General features: G+C 63.9%; 2 protein-coding genes across 10 annotated transcripts in view; both read left to right on the top strand.

Moving 5' to 3' along the window:
• The window catches only part of LOC127036993 (plexin-A3-like), a 36,582-nt gene extending 30,875 nt beyond the window's left edge, over positions 1 to 5,707 (top strand). For 4 of the 5 annotated variants that reach the window (XM_050928291.1, XM_050928292.1, XM_050928290.1 and 1 more), the window contains 10 exons: positions 138 to 204; positions 418 to 564; positions 962 to 1,121; positions 1,671 to 1,774; positions 2,288 to 2,384; positions 2,912 to 3,099; positions 3,181 to 3,350; positions 3,960 to 4,172; positions 4,646 to 4,796; positions 5,438 to 5,707. In XM_050928291.1, coding sequence (XP_050784248.1) covers positions 138 to 204; positions 418 to 564; positions 962 to 1,121; positions 1,671 to 1,774; positions 2,288 to 2,384; positions 2,912 to 3,099; positions 3,181 to 3,350; positions 3,960 to 4,172; positions 4,646 to 4,796; positions 5,438 to 5,533 — 1,393 coding nt within the window. In that variant the 3' untranslated portion in view covers positions 5,534 to 5,707. The remainder of the gene's footprint in view (positions 1 to 137; positions 205 to 417; positions 565 to 961; positions 1,122 to 1,670; positions 1,775 to 2,287; positions 2,385 to 2,911; positions 3,100 to 3,180; positions 3,351 to 3,959; positions 4,173 to 4,645; positions 4,797 to 5,437) is intronic. The other variant, XM_050928289.1, reaches the window with a different exon arrangement.
• LOC127036997 (protein FAM3A-like) overlaps positions 1 to 20,523 on the top strand; it is a 55,846-nt gene extending 35,323 nt beyond the window's left edge. Inside the window, exons 1-11 of one of the 5 annotated variants that reach the window (XM_050928300.1) lie at positions 14,594 to 14,690; positions 15,577 to 15,658; positions 15,808 to 15,918; positions 16,321 to 16,344; positions 16,525 to 16,608; positions 17,732 to 17,855; positions 18,062 to 18,120; positions 18,328 to 18,378; positions 18,720 to 18,804; positions 19,197 to 19,323; positions 19,920 to 20,523. In XM_050928300.1, the coding sequence (XP_050784257.1) occupies positions 15,646 to 15,658; positions 15,808 to 15,918; positions 16,321 to 16,344; positions 16,525 to 16,608; positions 17,732 to 17,855; positions 18,062 to 18,120; positions 18,328 to 18,378; positions 18,720 to 18,804; positions 19,197 to 19,323; positions 19,920 to 20,018 (777 nt within the window). In that variant the 5' untranslated portion in view covers positions 14,594 to 14,690; positions 15,577 to 15,645 and the 3' untranslated portion in view covers positions 20,019 to 20,523. Of the gene's footprint in view, positions 1 to 14,593; positions 14,691 to 15,576; positions 15,659 to 15,807; positions 15,919 to 16,320; positions 16,345 to 16,524; positions 16,609 to 17,731; positions 17,856 to 18,061; positions 18,121 to 18,327; positions 18,379 to 18,719; positions 18,805 to 19,196; positions 19,324 to 19,919 lie in introns of those variants that run through there. The other 4 variants (XM_050928301.1, XM_050928304.1, XM_050928303.1 and 1 more) reach the window with 4 other exon arrangements.
• Positions 20,524 to 21,005: the final 482 nt, after the last annotated feature.

The raw sequence follows: 21,005 nt of genomic DNA, 5'->3' as shown, positions 1-21,005 counted from the left end.
AGATCTCCTCTGTTCCCCTGTAACCCCAGAACCCCATTCCCCGGGCCCCCATTCTGCCACAGGGGAGACCCCCCCCGACACCCCCTGTGACCCACAGTAACCTGAACTCCTGGCTCCCCGGTCTCTCCCTCCCCCAGGACGGAGTCAGTAGCTGAGAAGATGCTGACAAACTGGTTCACCTTCCTGCTGCATCGGTTCCTGAAGGTGAGAGAGGGGTGGGGGCTAGGAGCCCCCCCGAACTCCTGGGTTTTCTCCCCGGCTCTGGGAGGGGAGCGGGTTCTGGTGGTCAGAGCAGGGGGCTGGGAGCCAGGACTCCTGGGTTCTCTCCCGGCTCTGGGAGGGGAGTAGGGGCTGGTGGTCAGAGCTGGGGGGCTGGAACCCCGGACGCCTGGGTTCTCAGCAGTAATGCCCCCCCAGGAGTGTGCTGGGGAGCCGCTGTTCCTGCTGTTCTGTGCCATCAAGCAGCAGATGGAGAAGGGGCCGATGGACGCGGTGACGGGGGAGGCGCGGTACTCGCTGAGCGAGGACAAGCTCATCCGCCAGCAGATCGACTACAAGACCCTGGTTGGCTGGGGGCAGGGGGCCGGGGGGGCTGTCGGGCTGGGGGACCCTATTTGCCCAGGTGCTGGGCCGTGCCCCAGCTGTTATCAGAGCCCTGGGGAGTGACCTCTCTGGCCCCACGCATCTCCCAGGGTGCCCGGGGGCCCTCCTCCAACCCTGTGTCCCCCTGTCTGTGTGTCTCCAGCAGCCCCCCAAAATCCCATTCGCCCCCTGGCACCCAGCATTGCTTGTGGGGGCTCTGGGCATGTGTCATTCCCCCACCCATGGGTCACTCCCTCCGGGGATGGAGAAACCGAGTCACACCTCTGCTAGAAACTCCCAGGGGGTAAGGGCTGGAAGGGGGGGGAGGGGAGGGGGACTCAGACTGAAGGGACCCCCCCTGACCTGCCATCCCCCCCAGACGCTGTACTGTGCCAGCCCCGGCCCCCCTGGTGGCCCCGAGGTGCCCGTGAAGGTGCTGAACTGTGACACCATCACCCAGGCCAAGGAGAAGCTGCTGGACGCTGTGTACAGGGGGGTCCCCTATTCCCAGCGCCCCCGGGCTGACGACACGGAGCTGGGTATGGGGGAGATGGGGGGTACCGGGGGGTCCCCTATTCCCAGCATCCCCAGGCTGACGACACGGAGCTGGTACAGGGGAGATGGGGGGTACTGGGGGGTCCCCTATTCCCAGCACCCCCAGGCCAACACAAAGCTGGGTACCGGGGAGATGGGGGGTATCTGAGGTCCCCTACTCCCAGTGCCCCCAGGCCGACCACACGGAGATTGGTACGGGGGGTACAGGGGGGTCCCTGTTTCCTGCACCCCTGGGCCGACGACACGGAGCTGAGTACGGAGGAGATGGAGGGAGTACAGGGGGTCCCCTATTCCCAGTGCCCCTGGGCTGATGACACGGAGCTGAAAATGCCAGGGGGGGCCACTGGGGAAGGGGTAATGGGGCTTTGGGGCCCAGGGGGGCTTGGGTTATGTAGGAGGCGCAAGGGGGGGAGGCCCGGGGCACAAGGCTGCCTCAGGGGAGGCTGGGGGGTGGGGGGCAGGTGTTGCTGCCCAAGGGGTGTTTGATGGGTGTGGGGCTGTATTTGGGGGTCTGACACACACCCCGTTCCCAGAGTGGCGCCAGGACCGGTCGGGCCGAACTCTCCTACAGGATGAGGATGCGACGAGCCGCATCGAGGGCGACTGGAAACAGCTCAACACTCTGGGGCACTACCAGGTGGGGCGGGGACCCCCAGAGCCCCCCACCTCCCCCCAGCTGCCCAGAGCCCCCTGTAGCTCCCTGCTCCCCATCCACACCTCAACTACCAGGTGGGGCGGGGACCCCCAGAGCCTCACACCTCCCCCCAGCCCCCCAGAGCCCCTTATAGGTCCCTGCTCCCCATCCACACCTCAACTACCAGGTGGGGCGGGTACCCCCAGAGCCGCCCACTCCCCCCAGCCCCTGCTCTCCCCACTGCCTTCCCAGAGCCCCCTGCTCCTCCCATAACCTCCTGCTCCCCACCCTCACACCCCAAATGGAAATGTGTCAGTGCGCTAGGTCCCAACCACGTGGGACAGGCCCCCACATAGGGCCCCCTCACTGCCCCCCCATGGCCCTACACCTCCATCCCTACCCCACACCCTGCCTGGAATTGCAGCAGCGCACTGGGGCAGGCACCCCCCCTATATCATCCCCAGACAGTCCCCCATGGCCCTCCCCCGCCCCCCTCACCTGCTGCCTCTCCCCCAGGTGACTGATGGCTCCAAGGTGGCCCTGACACCCCGGCAGGTCTCGGGGTGCAACGTGCCCAACTCCTGCACCTTCAGCCGCTCACTGAGCCGCTACGGTAAGGCTCCCTGGACCCCCCAAGAGACTCACCCACTTCCCCCCGCCTGTCCCACAGAGACACCCCCCCCCCAGCCTGACGGGGCCTGTGCTGCCCTTAGGGTGACCAGACAGCAAGTCCGAAAAATTGGGATGGGAGTGGGGGGTAATAGGAGCCTATATAAGAAAAAGACCCCAAAAACAGGACTGTCCCTATAAAATCAAGACATCTGGTCATCCCAGCTGCCCTAGAGCGACATGGTGTTGTGGGAGGGTGGGGCTGGGACTTGGAGAGCTGCAGGGATTGTCTGCCCCCCACATCCCAGACACCTTGTTCAGCCCCTGCCCCCCCCCGAGCCCTACCTGCCCCAATCAGAAGACCCGCTCTGATCCCCCCAGCCCCGTATCCCATCCAGACTGGGTGGAGGGAGTAGTCAAAATGGTCTCCCCTATGCTGCTGGATGGGCGGGGAGGGGGAGCAAGGGGCTCTGGGCTGGGCAACGGACTTGGGGCTCCGATGCCTCCCCATGACCTGTCACCCCGCCCCAGAGAGCCTCCTGCGGCCATCCAGCAGCCCCGACAGCCTGCGCTCCCGTGCCCCCATGCTGAGCCCCGAGCACGATGGGGGCACCCGGCTCTGGCACCTCGTCCGCAGCCACGACCCGCTGGGCGACCCCAAGGAGGGGGGCAGCAAGATGGTGTCGGAAATCTACCTCACCCGGCTCCTGGCCACCAAGGTATGGGGTGCAGGGAGCTGAGGGCGGGGTGTGGGGCAGGGGCGGGGCCAGGTGTGCCAGTCTGACCCCCGGCGCCCCCAGGGCACGTTGCAGAAGTTCCTGGATGACCTGTTCGAGACGCTGTTCAGCACGGCACACCGGGCCAGCGCCCTGCCCCTGCCCATCAAATACATGTTCGACTTCCTGGACGAGCAGGCGGATCGGCGCCAGATCAGCGACCCCGACGTGCGGCACACCTGGAAGAGCAACTGGTGAGACCCCTGGAGGGGCTCGGGGCTCTGCCTCCCCTGCCTGCCCCTGCGGCTCTGGGTGATGTGATTGGGGGGCTGCGGGTCCTGGGGGGGGTCTCTGGCACTCTCTGACCCCTGCCCCCTCAGCCTGCCCCTGCGGTTCTGGGTGAACATGATCTGGGTGTTGGGGGGCCGTGGGGGGGGGCTGGGGGTCCTGGTGGGGTCTCTGGTACTCTCTGACCCATGTCCCCCCCCCGCCTCCCCTGCAGTTCTGGGTGATGTGATCAGGGTGTTGGGGAGGGCGATGGGGGGGCTGGCGGGGTGTTGGGGGGCCATGGGGCGGATAGGGGTCCCGGGGGGGTCTCTGGCACTCTCTGACCCCCGTCCCCCCCAGCCTGCCCCTGCGGTTCTGGGTGAACATGATCTGGGTGTTGGGGGGCCGTGGGGGGGGGCTGGGGGTCCTGGTGGGGTCTCTGGCACTCTCTGACCCATGTCCCCCCCCCCGCCTCCCCTGCAGTTCTGGGTGATGTGATCAGGGCGATGGGGGGGCTGGCGGGGTGTTGGGGGGCCATGGGGCGGATAGGGGTCCCGGGGGGGTCTCTGGCACTCTCTGACCCCCGTCCCCCCCAGCCTGCCCCTGCGGTTCTGGGTGAACGTGATCAAGAACCCGCAGTTTGTGTTCGACGTGCACAAGAGCAGCATCACGGACGCGTGTCTCTCCGTGGTGGCCCAGACGTTCATGGACTCGTGTTCCACGTCGCCCCAGCGCCTGGGCAAGGACTCACCCTCCACCAAACTGCTCTATGCCAAGGACCTGCCTGGCTACCGCGGCTGGGTGGAGCGGTGAGTGAGGGGAGCCAGGCAGGGGGCACAGTGTGGGGGCAGCGAGAGCTGGGGCCACACTGCAGGAGGGAGTGGGGGGCAGGGGAGGGGCTGAGATGAGTTGGGGTTTGAGGGAGTGGGTGAAGCAGGGGGCTTCCTGATGGGAGAAGTGGGGGAGGGGCATCAGGATACATGGGTTGGGGAGTAAAAGGGGTAATGGGGCCATGGGCAGGGCAAGCGGGGAGGGGCACCGGGATGCAGGGGGTAGAAGGGGTAACGAGGACTTGGGGGGAAGTGGGGGGAGGGGCACTGAGATGTGGAGGGGAGGGGGTAGGAGGGGTAATGGGGAGCAGTGGGGGGAGGGGCACCAGGATGCAGGGGGTAGAAGGGGTAATGGGGTCGAGGGGCAGTGGGGGGAGGGGGTAGAAGCGGTAATGGGACTGGGGGGGCAGTGGGGGAGGTGACCCTGCCCCCCCTCACCCTCTGTCCCCCAGGTACTACCGGGACATTGCCAGGATGGCGCCCATCAGTGACCAGGACATGGACGCCTATCTGGGGGAGCAGTCGCGGCTGCACGCCGGGGAGTTCAACACACTGGGGGCGCTGGGGGAGCTCTACCAGTACGTGGGGCGCTACCGCCAGGAGGTGAGCCCCCCTGACCCATCATTGCTGCCCCTGCTCCCCACCCCCTGAACCCCACCATCCCCCCCCGCCAACCTCGCCCCCCCAGTCCCACCAACCCCGACCGGCGCTGGGGAGCCCCCGCTCCACTGCCCTCCCACCCGGCCCTGGGTGAGACCTGCCCCCCTGATCTCCCCAGTCCCACCAACCCCCCCCGGCACTGGGGGGAGCCCCTGCTCCACTGCTCCACCACCCGGCGCTGGGTGAGACCCGCCCTACTGTCCCCCTGATCCCCCCCAGTCCTACCAACCCCGCCTGGCGCTGGGGGAGCCCCCGCCCCACTGCCCCCCCCCAGTCCCACCAACCTGGCACTGGGCGAGCCCCCGCCCCACTGCCCCCCCCCCCCAGTCCCACCAACCCGGCGCTGGGCGAGCCCCCGCCCCACTGTCCCCCTGATCCCCCCAGTCCTACCAACCCCGCCTGGCGCTGGGCGAGCCCCCGCCCCACTGTCCCCCTGATCCCCCCAGTCCTACCAACCCCGCCCGGTGCTGGGCGAGCCCCCGCCTCACTGCCCCCCCCAGTCCCACCAACCCCGCCCGCCGCTGGGCGAGCTCTGCCAGTACATGGGGCAGGAGGTGAGACCCCCGGGTGCCCCTCGCCCACAGGTGCTGACCGCGCTGGAGCGGGACGGGGTTTGCCGGAAGCAGCGGCTGCGCCAGCGGCTGGAGCAGGTCATCGCCTTGGTCTCCACCAACAGCTGAGGGGGGCTGGCCCCATGGCCAGCCAGTGCGACCTTCGACCTCCTCCGGGACCATGTGACCTTCGACTCCTGGCTCAGGGGCAGGCTGACTTTTGGGGGACAGCGGCTCTGGATGGGAGGGTCCCCCCCAATGCCTCCGGGACCTGGCCTCGTAGCAATAACCCAGAGGGGCTGCTGGTGGCGAAGGGGGGGGTGCGATGGGGGGGGCAGGGCTGGGGGGCGGATCTGACTGGGCTGGAGCAATGACCCCCCCTTTCACCCCAATACCGGACCCCCATCCCCAAAACTGTACAGACCCCCAGTACTGTTTGACCCCCTTCCCCAGCCTCCCAATGCACCCCCAGCCCAGCAGCTGAAAGGAGCCTCCCACCTCCCCCCTGTACAGCCCCCCCAAATAGCTGGTGGAATTTTGCCTCTTGTTTTGGTGACAGTGACAATGGGAATTGGAGATTTAACCTGTGTCCCAGGGACCCCCCTCCCCAGCCCTTCCCCCCCCCCAGTTCCCCCAGCCCAGAGACCCCCTCCGTAGCCTTTCCCCCGGGCACCCCCTTGTCCCAGGGACCTCCCTGCGCTCCCTTCTCCTAGGGACTCCTCTCGACAGCCGTCCCCCCCAGCACCCCATTTTCCCAGGGATTCCCCTTCCCAGCCCCCTCCCAGCTCCCCCTTTCCCGGCGACGTGGTGCCTTAATTACTGAATAATTTATTGCGTCTCAGGGGGGTTCGGTGTAAATTTAGTCCCAGGTGTAAGAAATTTCAGTGTAACCCCCCCCATATCTGTGTAAACAGTCATACTACATGTGGGTGCGAGGAGGGGGGCCTGACCCCCCCCCCGAGATTTGGGGGAAGCAGGACAGACCCCTTCCCTCGCTCCCACGCAGCTGTTTTCTCTGTTCATTTTATAATTAACTTTTCTTTTGTTAATTAAAGTGCTGAAAAAAAAACAACCGCCCCCAACTGGGCCATTGTGTTGGGAGGGCTCATATACCATGGTGGGGGCCACACAGAGCCCCTCCTCTGACGAGCTCGGGGTGTTCGCATCACGCCAGGCCCCGCACGGACATCCGCCCCCCCAACAGAGTGGAGCTAGAGGAGGGGAGTTCTAACACCAAGGCTGCTGTTTGAGTCTGACTGAACCGTGATGCTCGACAATCCAGTGGAACTTCCCGCCACTGGACAACAGGCAAAACTGCTGGCAGAACGGGCTTCGGGCCCCGGAGGCGAGGGCTTTCCCAGTAATACTGCTGAGGTCGAGAAGAGGCAGTTTCTCTCCCGGGGGAGCTTCTTGCTGCTGCTGTTGCTGGAGCCGGGATGGCTCAGGGGGGAGATTTCACTCTGCCTCAGCTGGGACAGGAGGGATTCGGGGCTCGTGCCTGGCCCCGCTCTGGCGTCTGCCTCAGAAGCAAGCGGCGGTGGGGTGGAGGGAGGTGAAAGATGTGGTGGTGTCAGCTGGATGAATAAGTGATGGGCCCTTCAGTTCCGGGTGGGGAGGGGCAATTAAAGGAAGTTTTAAAGAAATCCATGCACCCATTCCCCTCACTCCCGACCCGCAGCCCCTGCCAGCCCAGCCCTGAGCTCCCCCTGGAGCTTGCACCATCTGTGCCTGTTGATTTTTAATTATTCATCTGCTCTCTGGCCCGGCAACTGATGGGAGGTTAATGGACAGAGACAGGGGGGAGGGGGAGCTCCCCTGGGACCCCCACACACCTGTCAGCTGGAGCTGGCTAACCAGGCCCCTGCTAAGCAGGGAAAGCCCAGTTTACAGTTTGGATGGGAGACCGGGCAGCACAGCACCCGCTGCTGTCCGGCCCTGCCTTTCAGGGGAGCACGTCCCCTGCCCAGCACCCTGTTCCCTGCCCCATGGTGCTCCCCACAGCCCCCAGTCCGGACTGCCAGGGTAGAGCACCCCGTGCCCTCCCTCGGCCTGCCCCCACCCCAGCGCTAACAGCCTCGTAAAGGCATTTTTAACGTTCCAGTCTCAAAAAAAACCCTGTGAGAACAAGTGGCAGAGCCATAAGTCCATGTCCAGGGAGTGAGGAGGAACCAAGTTAGTGTGGGGCCAGGCAGGGCCAGAACAGGTAGCTGGGTGGTGTCAAACAACCCCTCCTCCCAGGAAAAAAGAAATTGGGGCCAGGGGAGGGTCCTTGGCTCAGTGCCAGGATCCTATAAGGAGGAGAGGGATCTACCCCAAAATGGGTGAACATGTGTGCGGGGAGAGCTGGGCAGGGGTGATGGGTTCAGGGCTGGCTGGCTCAGGGTGGCTGGGACTGGGGGACCAGGGCCTTTCTCCCTTAGGGCACCGTCTCGGCTCTGGCCCCCAGCAACGCGTCTGGTTCCCAGCTCAGCCTGGCATGGTGCCAGCCCTGTTCATTATCCCCCTCACCTGGCCAGACCCCAGACCCCAGACCCATTAATAACGACTCCAGCATTGTTAATGTTGCCCTGCCTGAGCCATGCCAAGGTCCCAGCTAATAACACAACCTTGGGGCCTGGGGAGGAACCAGGACTCCTGGGTTCTCACCCTGGCTCTGGGATGGGAGTGGAGTCTGGTGGGGTGGAGCTGGGAGCCAGGACTCAAGGCCGCCGGGAGAGTGGGGGCAGGCAAGTGGGGCAATTTGCCCCGTGCCCCAGGCCCTGTAGCGGCCCCCATGAGAGTTTTTGGCGGGTCTTCGGCGGCCGGTCCTTCAGTGCCGCCGAATGCACCTGAAGTGAGTGAAGGACCGGCCGCCGAAGACCCAGAGCTGCTTCCGTGGCAATTTGGCAATTCGGCAGCCAGTCCTTCACTCGCTCTGGAACCCGCCGCTGAAGTGCCCTGAAGACCCGGAGCGGAAGGACCCCCGCCGCCGAAGACCCCAGGCTCCCTGAATCCTCTGAGTGGCCCTGACAGGACTCCTGGGTTCTCTCCCTGGCTCTGGGGGGAAGTGGCGGTTTACTGGGTTGCAGTTGGTGGGGGGCTGGGTTAATACCTGAGCCCCAAGTGTCTCAGTTTCCCTGGTGAGGGGGGTGCAGCCCCTCCCTTCCCCCCACTCTCATTAAGGGAGGCCCAGCACTGTGATGTCACAAGCTGCAGCTGAAATGCTGAGTACTGTTGTGGGTCCTTTTCTAGCAATCCTGGGGCTGTTGGATTGGTGGCTTGGGGGGCTCAGGGGTGAGGCATGTCCATCCCCACCCCCAGGATGTACCGCTCGCCTGCAATGCAAACCTCAGACATGTTCCAGACCCATCCCTGGCTCGTCTCCCTACACACACCGCCCCATAAATCTCCCCTGACGTGGATGGGGGAGGGGAGATGGTTGTGGCAAGCTCAGGCCCTGGCTCATAAAGATTAATTATGATCCACGGGGCTTTTAGCACATTAATTGCTTGATGCACAGTGACACACTGAGCTGAGAGGGTGGGGCGGAAGCTGGGAGCCAGGACTCCTGGGTTCTTCCCCCAGCTCTGGGAGGGCAGTGGGGGCTGGGAGCCAGGACTCCTGGGTTCTCCCCCCCCAGCTCTGGGAGGCGGGGGGCTGGTGGGTTAGAACGGGGAGGGGCTTATACCAGAACCCAGCATGCCCACACCTGGCAACCCATTAGGATTTTAAGCGCCCCAGAGCCTCGCCCCAGCTTGCGGGGCTGGGCCCAGAGTCTCTGGGCTGCTATGGTAGGACAGCGCCCTCTGCTGGGTACAAAGCTGCTCAGTGGTGGTTGAACAAGGGCGCTTAGAGCCCCATGTCTATAGAAGTATCAGGGGTAGCTCATACATCTTTATGAGCTCCATGTCTACAGAAGAAATATATTTATGCCCCCAGAGCTGGGAGAGAACCCAGGAGTCCAGCTCCCAGCACCGCCCCCCCTCACGCTCTAAGGGAGAGAACCCAGGAGTCCGGCTCCCAGCACCGCCCCCCCTCACGCTCTAAGGGACAGAACCCAGGAGTCCGGCTCCCAGCACCGCTCCCCCCCCCCCACGCTCTAAGGGAGAGAACCCAGGAGTCTGGCTCCCAGCACCGCCCCCCCCTCACGCTCTAAGGGAGAGAATCCAGGAGTCCGGCTCCCAGCACCGCCCCCCCTCACGCTCTAAGGGAGAGAACCCAGGAGTCCGGCTCCCAGCACCGCCCCCCCCCCCCGCCTCACGCTCTAAAGGAGAGAATCCAGGCGTCCTGGTATGAAGATGGAGAGAGAATGCTGCAATTGATGTTTTCTTGGAGGGGACAGGCTAAAATGCCACCTGGAAGGAGGGTGGCGCTTGGCGTTTGTGGCTCATGGAGGAGCGGGGGTAACTTGTTCACCGCAAACCAGTGGGACTCCCTGCCACTCAACAGCACTGAGGGCTAGGGCTTGGCAGGGTCCCATGTGGGTCAGGGAAGTGTTAAAAAAGAGCCCACCAGAGAGTGTATGTGTGTGTGTATGCGCACACACACCCTCATACTCCAGCACTCGGCTGTGGGCAGCTCTGGCAGGCGCTGGTTATACAGGGACCCCCCTGCCCAGTGCCAGGATGTGGCCCCTCTGGGGTGGGGCAGGGGCTGGTTACACAGGGACCCCTCGCCCAGCTCTGACGCACACACACCCCATGGCAGGGCAAAGGGGCTGGTTATACGGAGAGCCTTTGCCCAGTGCTGAGATGCAGCCACTTCTGGGGTGAGGTGTGGGAACAGCATGCCCCCCTCCATCTCCAAGGTTCATTCATTTCATGCTGGGGCATTGCAGCATTATGGGAGTTGTAAAAGCAGCAAAGAATCCTGTGGCACCTTATAGACTAACAGACGTTTTAGAGCATGAGCTTTCGTGGGTGAATACTCACTTCGTCAGATGCATGTAGTGGAAATTTCCAGGGGCAGGTATATATATGCAGGCAAGCTAGAGATAATGAGGTAGTTCAATCAGGGAGGATGAGGCCCTGTTCTAGCAGTTGAGGTGTGAAAACCAAGGGAGGAGAAACTGGTTCTGTAATTGGCAAGCCATTCACAGTCTTTGTTTAATCCTGAGCTGATGGTGTCAAATTTGCAGATAAACTGAAGCCCAGCAGTTTCTCTTTGAAGTCTGGTTCTGAAGATTTTTTGCTGCAGGATGGCCACCTTAAGGTCTGCTATAGTGTGGCCAGGGAGGTTGAAGTGTTCTCCTACAGGTTTTTGTATATTGCCATTCCTAATGTCTGATTTGTGTCCATTTATCCTTTTCCGTAGCGACTGTCCAGTTTGGCTGATGTACATAGCAGAGGGGCATTGCTGGCATATGATGGCGTATATTACATTGGTGGACGTGCAGGTGAATTAACCGGTGATGGTGTGGCTGATCTGGTTAGGTCCTGTGATGGTGTCGCTGGTGTAGATATGTGGGCAGAGCTGGCATCGAGGTTTGTTGCATGGATTGGTTCCTGAGCTAGAGTTACTATGGTGCGGTGTGCAGTTACTGGTGAGAATGTGTTTCAGGTTGGCAGGTGGCCTGTGGGTGAGGACTGGCCTGCCACCCAAGGCCTGTGAAAGTGTGGGATCATCGTCCAGGATGGGTTGTAGGTCCCTGATGATGCGTTGGAGAGGTTTTAGCTGGGGACTGTATGTGATGGCCAGTGGAGTCCTGTTGGTTTCTTTCTTGGGTTTGTCTTGCAGTGGGAGGCTTCTGGGTACACGTCTGGCTCTGTTGATCTGTTTCCTTATTTCCTCATGCGGGTATTGTAGTTTTGAGAATGGTTGGTGGAGATTTTGTAGGTGTTCGTCTCTGTCTGAGGGGTTAGAGCAGATGCGGTTGTACCTCAGTGCTTGGCTGTAGACAATGGATCGTGTGATGTGTCCGGGATGGAAGCTGGAGGCATGAAGGTAGGCATAGCGGTCGGTAGGTTTTCAGTATAGAGTGGTGGTAATGTGACCATCACTTATTTGCACCGTGGTGTCTAGGAAGTGGACCTCCCGTGTAGATTGGTCCAGGCTGAGGTTGATGGTGGGGTGGAAGCTGTTGAAATCGTGGTGGAATTTTTCCAGAGTCTCCTTCCCATGGGTCCAGATGATGAAGATGTCATCAATGTAGCGTAGGTAGAGAAGGGGCGTGAGTGGACGAGAGCTGAGGAAGCGTTGTTCCAGGTTGGCCATAAAAATATTGCCATATTGTGGGGCCAAGCGGGTGCCCATAGCTGTGCCACTGATCTGGAGATATATATTGTCATCAAATTTGAAATAGGATCCTCACACACAATTACAGGACCTAACCAGATCAGCCACACCATCACCAGTTCATTCACCTGCACGTCCACCAATGTAATATACGCCATCATATGCCAGCAATGCCCCTCTGCTATGTACATCGGCCAAACTGGACAGTCGCTACGGAAAAGGATAAACGGACACAAATCAGATATTAGGAATGGCAATATACAAAAACCTGTAGGAGAACACTTCAGCCTCCCTGGCCACACTATAGCAGACCTTAAGGTGGCCATCCTGCAGCAAAAAAACTTCAGGAGCAGACTTCAAAGAGAAACTGCTGGGCTTCAGTTCATCTGCAAATTTGACACCATCAGCTCAGGATTAAACAAAGACTGTGAATGGCTTGCCAGTTACAGAATCAGTTTCTCCTCCCTTGGTTTTCACATCTCAGCTGCTAGAACAGGGCCTCATCCTCCCTGATTGAACTAACCTCATTATCTCTAGCTTGCCTGCATATATATACCTGCCCCTGGAAATTTCCACTACATGCATCTGACAAAGTGGGTATTCACCCACGAAAGCTCATGCTCTAAAACGTCTGTTAGTCTATAAGGTGCCACAGGATTCTTTGCTGCTTTTACAGATCCAGACTAACACGGCCACTCCTCTGATTATGGGAGTTGGGACACAGGTCTAGGTGGCCCATGGGGCTGTTCCTGGGAACATGCCCCCAGTGTCCTGGGCCCCTCCTCCAGGGAGAGATTTCCCCCCACTTTTCTCCATCCCCACTGAGAAGAGCCCCCACTCGCCCTAGAGGACCCCCCACATTGTCACCACTTTGTCCAGCCGGGTATAATTAAGGGCCAGTTAACAGACCGTCACAATTGCAGCCTCTTTCTGTGCCCCCGGATGGAAACTCCTATCTGGGGGGGGGCCCTGCCCCACTGCCCCAGACCTCCCCCTGCAATATGTGGGTGGGAGCTGGGCTGTGGGGATGGGGAGGGGGTGGATCCAGGCAAGGAGGGGGGGCAAAGGATTGGGGGTGGGTACCCAGGGGCGGATCCGGAGGGTGGATATAGGCGGGTGTGGAGCAAGGGGCGGGTCCTACAGGCTAGGGGGCGGAGCTGGAGGGTGGATATAGGCGGGGGGCGGAGCTATAGGCGGGAGGTGGAGCCAGGCTTGTGTCCTAGCGGGGGGGGGGGGGGGGCGGAGCCGGAAGGTGGAGATAATGGGGGGGCGGAGCTAGAGGAGGGGGCGGAGCTAGAGGCGGGTCCAAGCGGGGCAGAGGCCGGAGCCGGAGGGTGGATATAGTGCGGGGCGGAGCCAGGGGCGGATCCTAGTGGGGGTGGTGTGCAGAGCCATGGGCGGGTCCTGGAGCCAGAGGGTGGCTATAGTGGGGGGCGGAGCTAGAGGCGGGGGCGGAGCCGGGGCGGGTTCTAGTGGGGTTGGGGCGGAGCTAGAGGCATTTCCTAGCGGGGTGGGGCGGAGCCGGAGGGTTGCCATGGTGGGGGGCGGAGCTAGAGGCGGGGGCGGAGCTGGGGCGGGTTCTAGCAGGGTGGGGCGGAGCCGGAGGGTGGCTATGGTGGGGGGCGGAGCTAGAGGCGTTTCCTAGCGGGGTGGGGCGGAGCCGGAGGGTTGCCATGGTGGGGGGCGGAGCTAGAGGCGGGGGCGGAGCCGGGGCGGGTTCTAGCGGGGTGGGGGCGGAGCTAGAGGCGTTTCCTAGCGGGGTGGGGCAGAGCCGGAGGGTTGCCATGGTGGGGGGCGGAGCTAGAGGCGGGGGCGGAGCTAGAGGCGGGGGCGGAGCCGGGGCGGGTTCTAGCGGGGTGGGGGCGGAGCTAGAGGCGTTTCCTAGCGGGGTGGGGCGGAGCCGGAGAGTTGCCATGATGGGGGCGGAGCTAGAGGCGTTTCCTAGCGGGGTGGGGCGGAGCCGGAGGGTGGCTATGGTGGGGGGCGGAGCTAGAGGCGTTTCCTAGCGGGGTGGGGCGGAGCCGGAGGGTTGCCATGGTGGGGGGCGGAGCTAGAGGCGGGGGCGGAGCCGGGGCGGGTTCTAGCGGGGTGGGGGCGGAGCTAGAGGCGTTTCCTAGCGGGGTGGGGCGGAGCCGGAGGGTGGCTATGGTGGGGGGCGGAGCTAGAGGCGGGGGCGGAGCCGGGGCGGGTTCTAGCGGGGTGGGGCGGAGCCGGAGGGTGGCTATGGTGGGGGGCGGAGCTAGAGGCGGGGGCGGAGCCGGGGCGGGTTCTAGCGGGGTGGGGCGGAGCCGGAGGGTGGATATAGTGCGGGGCGGAGCCAGGGGCGGATCCTAGTGGGGGTGGTGTGCAGAGCCATGGGCGGGTCCTGGAGCCAGAGGGTGGCTATAGTGGGGGGCGGAGCTAGAGGCGGGGGCGGAGCCGGGGCGGGTTCTAGCGGGGTGGGGGCGGAGCTAGAGGCGTTTCCTAGCGGGGTGGGGCGGAGCCGGAGGGTTGCCATGGTGGGGGGCGGAGCTAGAGGCGGGGGCGGAGCCGGGGCAGGTTCTAGCGGGGTGGGGGCGGAGCTAGAGGCGTTTCCTAGCGGGGTGGGGCGGAGCCGGAGGGTGGCTATGGTGGGGGCGGAGCTAGAGGCGGGGGCGGAGCCGGGGCGGGTTCTAGCGGGGTGGGGGCGGAGCTAGAGGCGTTTCCTAGCGGGGTGGGGCGGAGCCAGAGGGTGGCTATGGTGGGGGGCGGAGCTAGAGGCGGGGGCGGAGCCGGGGCGGGTTCTAGCGGGGTGGGGCGGAGCCGGAGGGTGGCTATGGTGGGGGGCGGAGCTAGAGCCGGGGGCGGAGCCGGGGCGGGTTCTAGCGGGGTGGGGCGGAGCCGGAGGGTGGCTATGGTGGGGGGCGGAGCTAGAGCCGGGGGCGGAGCCGGGGCGGGTTCTAGCGGGGTGGGGCGGAGCCGGAGGGTGGCTATGGTGGGGGGCGGAGCCGAGGGGGGGGCGGAGAATCGGGAGGCGGGTTCCGGGGCTCGCTCGGTTCCTCCCTGCTCCGGGCCGCGGCCCGCTGGAGCCGGAGCTGCGAGCAGGAGCCGCCCGGTGAGCAGCGCCTGGGGGGCAGGAGGATTAGCGGGTATCGAGGGGGAGTTGGAGCGGCTATGGGGTGTGTGACAGTATCGGGGGGGTTGGGAGATGTGGGGCGCACACGGGGCTTATCGGGGCTGCGGGGGGACTCTGTGGGGCTAGGGGGCTGGGGGAAGCGGGGTGTGTGTGAGGGTGTTGGGGGGCTGTGGGAGTTGGGGTACCCTGCGGGAGATGGGGGCTGTGGGAGAAGCAGTGTGTGTGAGAGTATTGGGGGGCTGTGGGGGTTGGGGTACCCTGGAGGGGATGGGAGCTGTGGGGGAAGTGGCGTGTGTGAGAGTATTGGGGGGCTGTGGGGGTTGGGGTACCCTACGGGAGATGGGGGCTGTGGGAGAAGCGGTGTGTTTGAGGGTATTGGGGGGCTGTGGGGGTTGGGGTACCCTGGAGGAGATGGGGACTGTGAGGGAAGTGGGGTGTGAGGGTATTGGGGAGCTGTGGGGTTGTGGCACCCTGGGGAGATGGGGGCTGTGGGGGTTGGGGTACCCTACGGGAGATGGGGGCTGTGGGAGAAGCGGTGTGTTTGAGGGTATTGGGGGGCTGTGGGGGTTGGGGTACCCTGGGGAGATGGGGGCTGTGGGGGAAGTGGTGTGTGTGAGGGTATTGTGGGGGTTGGGGTACCCTGGAGAAGATGGGGGCTGTGAGGGAAGTGAGGTGTGAGGGTATTGGGGAGCTGTGGGGTTGTGGCACCCTGGAGGGGAAGGGAGCTGTGGGAGAAGCGGTGTGTGTGAGGGTATTGGGGGGCTGTGGGGTTGGGGTACCCTGGGGAGATGGAGGCTGTGGGGCAGGTGGGTCACAGGATTTGGGCTGGTTCTGGACTCTGACCGACCTTTCACTTCCCTTCCAGCTCCGGTTCCTCTGCTCTCAGACTCCACCTTCCGCCCCCCTGGGGCGGAGGGAGCCCTTGGACGGTGCCATGAGACTGGCAGGTGAGAGGCTGGGTTGGCTGTGGGGGGCTGGTGTGGGCAGTAGGGGGGGTTGGGTGTGGGGGCTGAGTTTGCAGCAAGGGGGGGCCTGCTCTGGGGGGGCTGGCTGTGCCTCATGCCCCAGCTCTGAGCCCCTGCTTCCCTCCCCCAAGGTCCCCTACGCGTGGTGGTGATCATCCTCACTGCTGGGCTCACCTGGATCCTCGTCAGCCTCCTGCTGGGCACCCAGAGTGGCTTCTCTCGCCTCCAGCAGCTTCTCGGCAGTAAGAGCTGCCCCCCCCCCCATGGGCATCTTGTGGCAGGCAGTTCCACAGGGCAACGTCATCCACAGCTATAGTGGCAGGAGCAGGGGTGCCCCCTGGAGGGATCTGCCCTTGGGATTGGGGGGGCCAAGGGCTGTAGTATCCCCCCTCCCCCAGTAAGGACACCCGGTTGCCTTTTGGCAGGGAGTTTCACAGGGGATGACTCCACCCAGTGCTATGGTACAAGGCCCTAAATCCTGGCGGGGTTGGGTGACGAGGTCTTTGCCTGGGGCAGACTCCTGCCCCCCAAGCAGTGGGCAGGGGGGAAGGACGTAGAGACCAAGTTCTGGACCCCCAGCGCGGTGGTGGGGGTTGGGCATATTGTGCTGTGAGTCACTGGGGCTGCTTTTTCTCTCCCCACAGGTCCTGAGAACCTCCCCACGGCAGGTGAGTGACTGGCCAAGGAGCTGCTACTCTGGGACAGGGGCTTGTCCTGCTCTCCCCTGGGTCTGTGCCATGCTGGGGGCAGGGGGTCCTGGCTGGCGGCCCAGTCTGGGGAGAGAAGGGGGGCTGGGCTCCAGGGTGCTTCCCCTTCCCCTCACCAGCCCCCTCTCTTCTTGCCCCCAGTGTCAGGCTGGGGCAGCTCGGCTGTGCCCCTTCAGGCCAGCACCGCCCCCTCAGGCAGGGCGGGAGCCAGAAGCAGACACAACAGTGAGTCTCTGGCCTGGGGAGTGGAGGGCAGCGGTAGCGGGGGGCTGGGTCCCAAGGTGGGAGCAGGGAACCCATGGCGGGGGGCAGCAGGGGGCTGGGTCCCAAGGTGGGAGCAGGGAACCCATGGCGGGGGGCAGCAGGGGGCTGGGTCCCAGGCTGGGAGCAGGGACCCCATGGCGGGGGGCAGCAGGGGGCTGGGTCCCAGGCTGGGAGCAGGGACCCTATGGGGGGCTGTGGTAGCAGGGGGCTGGGTCCCAGGCTGGGAGCAGGGACCTCATGGCGGGGGGCAGCTCCTGGGCTGGGTCCCAGGCTGGGAGCCGGGACCTCATGGCGGGGGGTGGGCAGCGGGGGGCTGGGTCCCAGGCCGGGAGCCGGGACCTCATGGCGGGGGGTGGGCGGCGGGGGGCTGGGTCCCAGGCTAGGAGCCAGGACCCCATGGGGGGCTGTGGTAGCAGGGGGCTGGGTCCCAGGCTGGGAGCCAGGACCCCATGGGGAGCTGTGGTAGCAGGGGATTGGGTCCTAGGCTGGGAGCAGGGACCCCATGGGGGGCTGTGGTAGCAGGGGGCTGGGTCCCAGGCTAGGAGCAGGGACCCCATAGGGGGCTGGGTCCCAGGCTGGGAGCAGGGACCTCATGGCAGGGGTTGGGGGGGTAGCAGGGGATTGGGTCCCAGTTTGGGAGCAGGACCTCATGGGGGCGGTAGCAGGGGGCTGGGTCCCAGGCCGGGAGCTTGGACCCCATGGGAGCGGGTAGCAGGGGGCTGGGTCCCAGGCTGGGAGCAGGACCCCATGGGAGGCTGTGGTAGCAGGGGGCTGGGTCCCAGATACAGGGGCAGGGACCCTGGTGCATCACCTCAAGTGTCCCTACCGGCAGGGGTGGAGGGTGTCCCAATCCCATAGGGTGAGGGAGGAGGACCCCTCCATTTAACAGGTGACTCCCGTGGTCCTATGTCCCTCAGCTCACGTTCCCCCACTAGTGCCCCCCTCCCAGGAGCCCGTCCCCCTCATGGTGGGGCCATGGCACCCTTGACTGGTGTGGGAGCTGCCTAGCCCAGGGGACCAGGGGTGGTGTGTGATATGAGGGTGTCTTGGCGACCTCCCCACATCTCCCCACACCCCTCCCCAGAGCCGCGGCCCAGGAGGTATAAGTGTGGCCTCCCACAGCCCTGCCCCGAGCAGCATCTCGCCTTCCGCCTGGTCAGCGGTGCCGCCAACGTCATCGGGCCCAAGATCTGCCTGGAGGATAAAATGTGAGTTGCGGGTTCGGGGCTCAGCATGGAAGGTGAGAGAAGGCAGCGTGCTAATCAGGGGCAGAACTGTGGGGCGGACCCAGGAGTCCGGGCTGCCTCCCAGCCCACTGGACTGCACGCCCCTGCCAGAGCCAGGGAAAGAACCCAGGTGTCCCTGTTCCCCTGTAGGTGGTGGGTGGGCTGTTCTCACCTCACTTTCATTCCAGGCTAATGAGCAGCGTGAAGAACAATGTGGGGCGGGGCCTGAACATCGCCCTGGTGAATGGTGAGTGGGGGGGGGGAGGGGGAACATTGTTGTGGGGTCGGGCACTGGGCAGGGCAGAGAGTATGGGGGGGCTGGGGAAGAGGGGGGCTGCAGAGGGTGTGGGGAACTGGGGAGGGGGCACCAGGGCCAGGAAAGGGGAGCTGGCCTGGGGAAGGAGGGGGGCTGCGGTGGGGCAGGCTCTGACTCTCTCTCTCTCTCTGGTTCCAGGGGTCAATGGGGAGCTCATTGATGCCAGGTTCTTCGACATGTGGGCTGGAGGTGAGAGGGGGGCAGCACCTGAGGATGTCGGGGGGGGGGAATCTGTGGGGGCTCCAGGTGGGAGAGCCTGGTGCAGGGGGTGGGGAGTCTGTGAGAGAAAGGAAAGTGTGGGGGGAGGAGGCTCGGAAGCCCTGTGGGGCAGGAGGGCTGGGGGTCGTGGGGCAGCCACTGAGGATGTTGTGGGAGGGGCTTGGGGGGCGGGGGGAATCCATGGGGGCTCCAGTTGGGAGACGCTGGTATGGGAGGTCTGTGTGATAGGCAGGAACCTCGGGGGAGGCTCACGAGAACCCTGTGGGTCAGGGGGGCCCAGGCCTGCACTCACCCTGCGTCTTTCACCCCAGACGTCAACGAGCTGCTGAAATTCATTCGGACGCTGCACGAGGGAACCCTGGTGTTCGTGGCCTCATACGACGACCCAGCCACCAAGTGGGTGTGGGATGCGGGCCCAGTGGGGCCTTTCCCCTCTGGGGGTGCCGGCTCCCATTCAGCCCCAGGGCGGGGACTGGCTGGCTTAGGGGGGTTGGGAATGGGGCCTGGGGCCTCACCCCTCTGGGGATGCTGGCTCCCATCCAGCCTCAGGGCCAGTGGTGGGGGGCTTGTCTGGCTTGGGGGGCAGGATATAGGTCCTCTCCCCTCTAGGGGGCACCAGCTCCCATCCGGCCCCAGGGCGGGGACTAGCTGCCTCACTGGGTGGGGAATGGGGCCTGGGGCCTTTCCCCTCTGGCAGGTGCCAGCTCCCATCCAGCCCCAAGGTGGGGGCCCTGGCTGGCTCGGTGCAGGGCCCTGATCCTCCTGCTGAGCCAGGGCTCTGCCCCCAGGATGAACGAAGAGACGCGGAGGATTTTCAGCGAGCTCGGCAGCAGTGTGGCCAAGGAGCTTGGATTCCGCGACAGCTGGGTCTTCGTGGGGGCCAAGGGGGTGCAGGACAAAAGCCCCTTTGAGCAGGTGAGCCCCCCACCCTCCCATTTCCCTGTTCCTGGGGGCCAGCCCCACTCATCTCCCCATCCCCAGCTGATTGGCTTCCCAAGGGCAGACCTGGGGCCAGCCAGCAGGTGTCCTGTCATGCCTGCAGAGATTTCCATGAGTGGAGGCCTGGGGGAGGGGGGGATGGGTCACAGCTTGGGGGGGGAAGAGACTGGGGCCCCTGGGACTGAGGGGGTGAAGCTGGGGGGGCCTGGTAGGGGAATGGGTCACAGCTTGGGGGGGGGGGGCGGAGAGGCTGGGCGACCTGGGACTGAGGGGGTGGAGAAGCTGGGGGGGGGGGGGGGCTGGTAGGGGGATGGGTCACAGCTTGTGGGGGGGAAGAGGCTGGGGCCCCTGGGACTGAGGGGGTGGAGAAGCTGAGGGGGCCCGGTAGGGGAATGGGTCACAGCTTGTGGGGGGGGGGAAGAGGCTGGGGGACCTGGGACTGAGGGGGTGGAGAAGCTGGGAGTGTGGGTCACAGCTTGTGGGGGGGAAGAGACTGGGGGCCCTGGGACTGAGGGGGTGGAGAAGCTGGGGGGCCCCTTCTATGCCTTAACGTGGGCTGTCCTCTCCCCCAGCACACCAAGAACAGCAAGAGCACCAACAAGTACGAAGGCTGGCCGGAAGCGCTGGAGATGGAGGGCTGCATCCCCCAAAGAAAGGCTGATGGCCAGTGACCCCCTCCCCTGACACTGTGCTGTCTGCCCCATGCTGGGAAGGGGGGCTTGCTCCTTGGGTCTGGCAGGGGGTCCCCTTTCTCCGGCCCCCGCAAGGATGGGCCAGATTGTTTCTGGCAGGGTGCCTGCCCCACTGATTTCTTCGCTGGTGGCTGGGAAGTCAAGGCCCCATCCCCTCTAAGTGCCTTGTTCCCCCAGGCAGGTGTTAAACCCAGGTGCATTCCTTCCCTTACGGACAGTCTCTGAGTGTGGAGGGGCTTGTTCCCTCTTCTCTACCCTGGAATTATCCCCGTTCCATGGAGAGTGATGCCCCCAGTTCCAGCCTGGTGGGGATGGGGATCTGCTTGGGTCAGTCCCCTCCCTGCTGTGGTGATTCAGTCGTGTCCCCCTCTGCTGAGAGGAGAAACTGCGGGGTGAGGGGGGTGTTCTAGCTTGAGGGCAGAGGGGTCTGTAACGTCCCACAGCCTGGGCCCTCCATGGGGTCTGAATAAATGCAGCGCAGAGAGTGCAGAGGCTGGTGTCCATCCTTGGGGGCTGGTGTGATGGGGGCAGAGGTGGAGGGGGTGTGGCCTTTCTTCTGCTCGGCTGAAGAGCCTCTCACCTACTATTTGTGCCCCACGAGGTCCTGAGAGAAGGAGATCAAGTCAACCCTTAACCTCTGTGTGAAGCTAAATAAACTGGGGTCTGGGCAAGCCACGGGCAGAGGAAATTCAATATTGATAAATGCAAAGTAATGCACGTTGGGAAATATAATCCCAACTGTCCATATAAAGGGATGGGGGCTAAATTAGCTGTTACCACTCGAGAGATCTTGGTTTCATTGTGGAGAGTTCTCTGAACACATCCACTCAATATGGGGAATTTTGAGGAAAGGGATAGCTAATAAGACAGAAAATATATTGCCTCTATATAAATCCATCGTACACCCACATCTTGAATACTCTGTGTAGATATGGTCATCCCATCTCAAAAAAGAGATATTGGAAA

This window comes from Gopherus flavomarginatus, chromosome 18 (genome assembly GCF_025201925.1).
Source record: "Gopherus flavomarginatus isolate rGopFla2 chromosome 18, rGopFla2.mat.asm, whole genome shotgun sequence".
Lineage (NCBI taxonomy): Eukaryota > Metazoa > Chordata > Testudines > Testudinidae > Gopherus > Gopherus flavomarginatus.
The sequence above is the reverse complement of the archived record's forward strand: the minus strand, read 5'-3'. Positions and strand labels throughout refer to the sequence as shown.